The 9,300-nt window shown below is 45.1% G+C and overlaps 1 protein-coding gene across 1 annotated transcript in view; it reads left to right on the forward strand.

Moving 5' to 3' along the window:
• ST6GALNAC5 (ST6 N-acetylgalactosaminide alpha-2,6-sialyltransferase 5) overlaps positions 1-9,300 on the forward strand; it is a 293,049-nt gene that overhangs the window by 39,475 nt on the left and 244,274 nt on the right. The window contains exons 2-3 of the mRNA XM_069102248.1: positions 440-738; positions 953-1,225. Of these exons, the coding sequence (XP_068958349.1) occupies positions 440-738; positions 953-1,225 (572 nt within the window). The remainder of the gene's footprint in view (positions 1-439; positions 739-952; positions 1,226-9,300) is intronic.

Consider the following 9,300-nt stretch of genomic DNA (forward strand, 5'->3'; position numbering starts at 1 on the left):
CTGGGGAAGGGGCACTGGGGTTCAGGAGCGCAAGGCGCGAAACAGAGAACCCAGGCTTCCCCGGCTCCTCAGTTTCCAAGGGACAACTTTCCACCTGCTTTTTTAATGCGTGTTTACACACACACACACACACACACACACACACACACGCACACACCCCGGTCCCCACCTCTGCTGTAGCTTCCAGCCTAGGAAAGAGAACACTGAAAATGTGAAACTCAGGTACATACGCTCTTTCTACAGTCCAGGGTGGGATGTTCAAAAGGCAGGTGGGAAAGAGGCAGCGGAAGAGGAAAGGGGGAGGTGTAGCTTAAGGGGAAAGGGGGAAGGGTCAGCCTCGGGAAACGGGTTGGGGGAGGGGGGGGCAAAGAGGAAGGAGGAGGGGACGAGAGTTCCCTGAAGACTTTCTCGGTTTTCCAGGCGGGTTCCAAACTTGCAGGGAGCAGCAGTGATAGTCGGAGAGGAAGATTGAGAGAGATAAAGAATCTGGTGTCCCCAAGGGGGTGTGGAAAGGAACAGGAGCCGAAAGCACACACTTGGGCAGTCTTCCCTCCCCCTCTAAGGTCCCAGCTGAGCATCCCCTCCCAGTCCCTGCCACCTCCGGCTCGGATGGCCAAGCACCACCTGCCCCCTGCTGAGAGAGCCAGGGAGCGAGAGGCGGCGGCGGCGGCAGCAGCAGAGAGCAGAGCCGAGCCCAGCCGAGCCGGGAGCATCCTATGCTGTACAGGAGAGGACTGTGCCGGCTCCCTGAGGAAGGGCTGGAGGGAGGGCGGGCCGACTGCACACACTGAATGAGAGCAGAGCTCAGAGCAGGCACTAGCCGCTGGAGCTCTCCCGGGTGCTGACCCCACCAAGGCGTCAGGCTCTGGAGCTCTCCAGGGTTCCGAATACACCCGCGTCGCCCTTCGGCTAGAGGTGGATCTGGCTGAGCGCTGTTTCTCTCTCCTCACAGCGCCATGGGCTGGCTGTGTGTCTAGCGCTCACCACCATGTGTACCAGCTTGTTGCTCATGTACAGCGGCCTCGGCGGCGGCGGCCAGAAGGAGCCCCCGCAGCAGCGGGAGCAAGAGCAGGCAGCGGCAGGGGCCAGCGGCAAACCGGCGGCGGAGAGCCGCCGGCGCTTGGGGCTGGCCGGCAGCGGACAACTGGGGCAGTCCCCGCAGCGCCCAGGAATTCCTCAGGGTGGGAGACTCATGGATGGATACATCAGCGTCCTGGATCATAAGGTGATTTCCCCCCACCCCCAATCCTCCTCCCACATACACATACACATACGCTCGCGCACACACTCCGAGCAAGATTGAATCAAACCATTGCTCTCGGGCTTCTTCCTGGACTCCCCACTCTAAACCCCACTAGGTGTAGGACGCGAGGGACGGGTAGGACGCTACTTGGAGACCCAGGAGGAAGGTGGATGGGTGGTTGAACGGACAGAGGTGGGGATTCGGCCTCCACTCTTGGGGAAGGGATGAAAAGTTGCTGAAGGCTGAGGGGGAGGTAGGGAAGGGGAGGTTGAGACCCCCTGTCCTTTGTATTCCTTGGTAGTCTGTCTCTTCTGCCTGGACAACGTGTCCGGAGGTTTCTTCCTCACCCCGAGCCCCTCGATTGCTCAGTTTCTCATGATATGGGAAGGGTTACTTATGAATCCATTTCACATTTTCCTGAACCTTCTGGAGTGCGGGGTGGGAGGGACGAAGATATTGAAGGGGGTGAGCAGTAGTGGTCCTGTGCACTCCCTCATAATTAGCCAGCCAGCTCCCAGGAGCTCCTCAGACCCTTGAGTGCCTTCCTGATTTCTCCTCCAGATGGTTCGGGTTCAGTTAAGTCCTGTGGAGCTGGGCAAGAGAGACTTGAGGCTAAGACCCTCTATCCCTGAGACTCTTTCTCATTCTTTCTTACTAGAAGCTGCTGCAGGGCTTGGCTAATAATTAATAATAGGGCTTTAAAAAATAAAAGGCTCTTTGCCACAGAAATAATAAATCTCTGGTTTCATTGTGCAATGCCTCTGGAGACTCCTGATCAAGTTTTCTGATTCCAGAAGATGTTGTTTAATCCTGAGTGAATTTGTCCCTTATTATTCACAGCTGCTACTATTTTTATTAAAATGCAATTCTATTCAATATTTACTTTATCAAGCTAGAGGAATACTAGAAAGCAGCCCAGTATGGGGGATACATGATAGATGTTTGAATCCATGGCTGTATATCAGAAAAAGTTGGGAATAAATAGCTTTAAAAATACATCTATGAAATTATTTCTGTTTTGGAAAGATTAATCACAGCTTTCAGAGGAAAACAAAAACCAAACTTCTCTTTTATAAAAGATATATCTAGCAATTAGCTAATTGGTCAGCAGTTTTTAAGTGCTTGTAATGTGCTTTATGAAGGATACAGAGAAGTATAAGACATGGGCCTCCCCTCAAGGAGTTGACAGGCTATAAGATTGACTTTAAAAGCACTAATGGTAAATGATGAGACAGGACATGCACAACAAGATCAGTAACCAGAAGGCAGTGAAGAAGACAAGTATTATAAGAAGTCAAGAGAAAGGACTTTGTTCATTGTGGGCTGGAATGATCTGACCGTCCTAGCAGCCCAGAATAATGCTGGACGCCAGAGAAGCTTCCAACAGGCAGAGAGGAGAGAAGGAGGAGGAATGTGGACCAGAAGGAGTTAGTTCAAAAGCAGAAGGTCACCCATCTTGCAATAACAGCTTTCACTTCCTCAGTTGAACAAGTGAATGAGAGAGCCATTACTAAAGAGGCTCTTCTAAACCTCCCACATCATGGGACATTTTGGTTGTCTGAGGGATGTCAGACTTTGTTCTTGGGTCTACTACTGACTGAAGGCAAATTTTGAGTGTCTTTGAGAAAATGGGTTTGGATTCTAGAGATGTACTTGGGGCTCAACTAGTATATAATTGATTTCCCCTGATTTCATGAAATTTTAAATAGAGGATCATAGAATTAGATCTGGAAATGAAGTCAAAGACTGTTCAGTCAAACTAACCATTTTGGAGATGAGGAAGTTAGATGAGTTTCTCAATCACACAGGTAGTAGAATTAAGTAGTAGTACAGGAATTTGAATCCCTCTTGTAACTCCACAGCCAAGGATATTTTCAATGAACTGTGATATATCTGGTCTGGATTTTCTGATGTAATACAGAGTGAAAGTTCTGATTTTTATTTTTAAAGGCTTTATCAAGGGAAGTGTCTATAGTTAAAATGGCCTAAATCTTGTGTTTGAGTCTACTACCAACTGTAAAGGCAAATTTGAAGTTCCTTGAGAAAATGGATTTGGATTCTAGGGAAGTCCTTGATGTTTAACTGGTACATAATGAATTTCACCTGTAACATAAAGGGATTGGAGGAAAAGGACTCTATGATTCCTTCTAAGAGGGAAGAATTGTGAACCCATGATCCTTTTCAAAATGTATACATTCAATCAGTCATTCAATAAGCAATTACTAATCACCTACTATGTACTAGGGATTGTACCAGATAATTGGAGCCAAAAGGAAATGGTTCCTGCCTGTAAGTAGCTTTCATTCTATTGGGGTAAATACATATGGAATAAAGAAGACACACTTTTCTGTAACTTGGGGTTGAGGAAGCCCCTGCCTGAATATTGTTAATTTGGGAAATGACAGAATGCCACAGTGTTCAGTTTTGAATAATCGTTTGGACTTATTTAATAAGTGACTGCATTTTTATGTGCATTCAATGTCTTGATCAGGCTAGTAAATAGAGTACTAGCTTTAGATCCAGGAAAATCTGGGTTCAAATCTTTACTCTGATACTTTCTAGTAGGGTTATGCTTCAGCCAGCTCAAGCTGGCTCAATAAAACAGATTGTTCCATTTTCAGTATGAGCATTTACACTTTAGATATCACCAAATGCTACAAATAAAGGCTGTATTGATTGTTTTGTTTATTGCCTAGACTTAAGAAAGTGATGAGTGGAGATTAAACTTACAAGTGGTTCATGAGTATATGTTTTGGGAAGTGCTGGTTGTTAAACCCTTAGCAGTACACCACTTACCATGGGATAGTCACTTCGTCTCCATGAGTCTCAGTTCCCTCATCTGTATAATGGAGAACTTAATACTCACAGTGTTTACCTCACTGATTAGTTACAGAATCAGTCTTGTGGGGCTCAAAAGAGAAAGTGTATCCCAAGGTTTCACAAACTTTAACATGCTGTAAACATATCAGTAGTGATTTTTGTGCAGCAGGGAATCTGGTGTAGTGACTAGACTTTTAGATCTGGAGAGTCAGAGGAACAAATAGGACCATGGACTAACCTGTCCAAGTCTCAGCATCTCCATTTGTAAAACTAGAATGATAGCAAAATGTAGGTCATTCCATTTATAGGGTTATTTGGGGATCAAATAAGTAAATGTATGTGATATGCTCAGCAAATTGTAAATCACTGGGTAAATGTCGGTTCTTAATTCCTGTAGAGTATCATTGGGCCGATACCTAGAGTCATAGATGTAGAGTTGAAAGAGATCTTGGAATTTTCTAGGATAATCCTCAACTTTACAGATGAGGAAACCTAGGCCCCTGCATGTTAAATGACTGGTCAAGGTCATCCAGGGAGTGAGTAAGAGTCAAGCATTGAATCCACATCTATGGACTCTAGTCAGAGCTCTTTCTAGCTGTTGTTGCCTTTCAATACAGATTGAACAGCAAGGAAATGATGTCTCGTGTGGGTGACTTTTATTCTCTCACATTCACACGCTGATGTTCACCAGTGCTAAATTGCTCCTGAGGAAAAAGATCTCAATGAATTTAATAAGTGCAACCCTTCTCTAAGACACCCAGAAGCCACCGCCAGCAGATGCCACTGTGCAGTGCAAGGGGCAAAGGGTGAACCTGGTCATAGGCCCAGCTACCAGTCAATGAAAGCAGCAGCTCCCAATGCTGATTCTTCTCTATTTCAAAACTAGACGTGCCTACTTAAGAGATATTTAAGGATAGAAATACTATTTTAAAAACCTCTGATTAAAAAAACTTGTATGAACAAGCCATTAGTATGCTGAGAGGCCTTCCCATGGAATGGGTGGGTGGCAGCCTTGTGGCAGGAGACCCTGGGTTCAGATTCTGCCTCTGACAGACTAACTGGCTGACTGTGACAAGTCAACTAGTATAACAACTACAGTAGTAGTAGCACTGATTTATCACTTTCAGGTTTGCAAAGTGCTTTACATAAGTTTTCTCTTTTCATCTCCCTGACAGCCCTAGGGGATAAGTGATTTTATTATCACCATTTTACAGATAAGAAAACTGAGGGTGAGAGGGATTATTTGCCTTGTCTAGGGTCCCTCAGCTAGGAAGTGCAAAGGAAGGATTTGAAATCACTTCTTTCTGATTTCAAGTCCATTGGTCTATCTACTCTGCCACCTACCTTCCAGAGTTAACCTTTCTCAAGCCCCCCAAGCAACTCACTAAGCTCTAAATTGTTAATATTCATCTTTGAAGGGAGTCACCACCCTAGCAGTTCCACCACCCAGATGAAATCAGATCTCCAGGACACCCCCCCCAAAAAAAAAAAAACAAAGGTTTTTAAAAAAAGGAAAGGAAGGGGAAGTTGTCCTTGGAAAAGGAGAAAGACAGGTTCCTAATGTTTCTGCATGTTTGCCTAAATAGAATCTCCAGTAAAGTCCTCTGGTAATTCTTTGTGGCATGGAGGTAAGCCTGGGTTTTCTAATACCATGTCAGTAGTGATTGAGTTGTTGAAGGTCCTACCAAGCTCCAGAAATTGTTGAATGTAGGCCTAGTGATAGATGAATCATCTGCTGTTTGAAGAGCAATTCTGCTAAATTCAGAGCCAATTTCATCACCGAGTTAATGGCTGAATTTGGAGGAGGGGGTGGAACAGGGGAGATGAATTTTGTGGGGTTAAAGCAAGCCTTCACAGAGGAAGTTTGGAGTAAGGAGTAGAGAGCCCACCTTAGAGGCAAGAAGGCCTGAGCCCTAGTCCTACCTCTGACCCTTACTAGCTGCATTACCCTGGCTAACCAAATCCCTTTGCTTCTATGGGCTTATCTCTTCATCTGGAAAATTAGGGTATTAAACTAGGTGGCTTTCAAGGTGCTTCCTAGCTCTGGATCTATGATCTCATTAACCTGCTTGGACTCAGTTTCCTTATCTATAAAATCAAGTGTTTGGACTCCATGGCCTTTGAGGTCCATGCCAACTTCAGACCTGTAACCCTACAGCCTACTAAATTCTGAAGTTTTGGGTCTGTGGTTTGAGAGAACTCCTCCACAGTGATACAGTCAGCAATCTCTGGTGAATTCCATGAATCCTCTCCTGACTTTCCTGTTTAGGCTACTGGGTGGCACAGCAGACTTTGTACCAACCAAGAATAACTGCATTCAAATCCTGAAATGTGGGGGCAAGACATTGAGCCTCAGTTTCCTCATCTGGAAAAGGAGGAAGCTGAACTTGTTAGCCTTTAAGGTTCCTCCCAGCTCTAATTCTTTGATCACTGGGGAAGTCCTTTGGTTACAATGTGCCTGTATTGCTTCTTCTTAGGTAAGGGATAAGGTGAACCTTCCTCGATCATTGTTCCTTTAGAGATATGCCCATTGTCAATCCATCATTGTCCTCAGCTCTTCAGAGAGAGCAGGCAGTGGTCTTGGTTGACACCAGCCATCTCTGCAATTCTTATAAATTGTAAGAGCTTAGAGGGACATTTGAAGTCATCAGGTCCAACCCTCTTATTTTACAGATTAGGAAACTGAGGCTCAAGAGATTAAGCAGCTTATCTAAGGTGACAGAGTCATGATTTGAACTCAGATCCTCTGGCCACAATTTGACATTCATTTATTTTGTAATTTAGTCTTATCTTTTTCAACTAACAGAACTCGATTTTCGCTCCCTTCTCCCCAGTCCCATTGCGGGAGAAAAAAAAAACCAAACCATTGGAGCAACTAAGCAAAGTCAAGTAAAATAAGTTCCCCCATTGCCCATGTCTCAGTCTGCACCCTGAGTTCCTCCTCTCTCTGCCAGAAGGTGGGTACCATGGCTCATCCTTGATGCCCTGGAATTGTGTTTGGGATGGATTGATGATCTCATGTATGGTATATATTTATTGAGTACATACTAGAAAGAAGAGAACAGACAGAAAGATCAGAAGGGTGACCCTTACACTGTCTCTGATTCAGAGAAGCTGGAAACAATGGCAGATATTATTCAGGAAAATGTTCTTCCCATCCTGCGAAGGGTCTCCCAGATGGATACATTTGCAGTCGGTCTGTTCCACTTGCTGAAGGTATTAGCATTTTAGCTCCCAGGATGTCATTCAACAGGTGGCCCTAATCCACAGCACCTGCATTTCACAAATGACAGTATGTTTGCAAAAGGCAGTTTTGATCCCTGCTGATAAAGACTGAATAACTACAGAGATTAAATCGTTTTGTGCTTTTGGAAAAGGATATTCTGCAAGTCAGGGCCCTGTTCCCTAATGAGGATGAAAACATCACTGACTGTGTCCTTGCTGCCTTCCCACCAATGTGGCCTCTGCTCCCAATGGATGGCTGGTGCCCTGGTTCCAGACCAATAAGATGTTGGCTCCATGGGCTCTCATACTGGCCGAGGATTTTCCTTTGCAGTTTGGTGAGTTTTCCTCTGCTCTGCACCCTCCTCCTCCCCCCAGCCCAGTCCCACTGCCACCTGGGAAGACAGGAAACTTCCTGCATTCTGAAATCCCGATCTTGTTTTTGTTTTTGGCAGCCTGACTGGTGTTTTACAAAGGCAGCCAGCAACTAAGCAAAGTCAGCTCTGAGAGCTACAGTAACCTCTTCCTGGCTTTTTTTTTTTTTCTGTCTTCCATAGTATTATGAATAAAACTCTGGCTCCAGAGAGAGAGGATCTGGATTCAAATCCTGATATGTGCTACCTGTGTAACCTTGGAGAATTCACTTAACTTCAAGGGGCCTCAGTTTCCTATTCTGTAAAACGAAGGGGATGCTTGAGGTAGCCTTTGACATCTTTCCAGCTCTAAATCCATGATTCTGTGGCATAGTCTAGGTGACGTTATTAACCCCTTCACTTCTTGGGGTCTTTAAATCTGTGATTCTGTGGCATAATCTAGGTGGCTTTATTAACATCTTCACTTCTCACGGTCTCATATACCCCATGTGTAAAGTGAAGGACTTGAACTAGACAGCTTCTTAGGTTCCTTGTAGTTCTAAATCTACATGCTGAAAGTTCCCAGTATGATGTTGGCAAATGAGCAAGTTTGCTATAATGGTTCATCTTGGAGAGTACCCTCAGGCATTAACAGGTCAAGTGACTCAGCCTGAGTCCTACATCCAGTTGTGACAGAGGCAGGACAGGAATCCAGACCTTCGTGACTCCAGGACCAGTTCTCTCTCCACTCCCTGCTGTCATCAAGTGGAAAACCTTTTCTCATTGACATTGTTCTTGCTGCTGCTGCAATTGTTGGTGTGTTTGTTGTTGTAGTTGAGTTAATTTGGGTTCCACAAAGAAAAATGTTCCAACAACACTCAGAGGAAAGTCCCAAGTACCCCCTGGTGACAGGGAAGAGAGACAGGAAATTCTTCATGGCACAAGCTGGCCTAGCATGGGACAAGGCAAAGTCATTTACCATCTGCTGGGCATAGGAAGGGAATATTTGAGCTAATTCCAATTGCAGATGGGCAGGTGCCCAGATCATGCACCTATAAATGGACTACTAGCCCCTAGTCTTGACCTTGTTACAGGCTGTGCTTGGAAGGCAAGAATTGGAAAAAAAAAAGAGTGGTGGAGTAGTTTCAGAAGAATTCACTCCTATCATGAGATTTCAGGCAAGTTAGAAATGCAAAAGGGCAACTAGGTGGTGCAGTGAATAGAGAACTGGGCTTGGACTCATCTTCCTGAGTTCGAATCTGGCCTCACACACTTACTAACTCTGTGACCCTGGGCAAGTCACTTAATACTATTTGCCTCAGTTTCCTCATCTGTAAAACGAACTGAAAAAGGAAATGGCAAATGAGGTCGTGGAGAGTCAAATATGACATACACAACTGACCAACAACCACAAGATTAGGTCCAACTGGCGTCATTGGAAAGGGCTTTGGATCTGGACTCATAGGGTTTAGGTTCAAATTCTGCCTTTATTTCAAATGACCCACATGACATTGGATAAGCCCCTTCTCTCTGGGTCTTAGTGTCCTCATTCTTAAAATGGAGTGAATAATACTTGCATTGTTGAGAAGGACCATGGCTCAGAATCAGGCAGATTTGGGTTCAAATCCTACCCTTAACACTTACTAGCTAAGTGAGCCTGGT

This window comes from Petaurus breviceps, unplaced genomic scaffold, assembly GCF_028583685.1.
Source record: "Petaurus breviceps papuanus isolate PSGF00001 unplaced genomic scaffold, PetGlider_PUasm1.0 545, whole genome shotgun sequence".
Classification (NCBI taxonomy): Eukaryota; Metazoa; Chordata; class Mammalia; order Diprotodontia; family Petauridae; genus Petaurus; species Petaurus breviceps.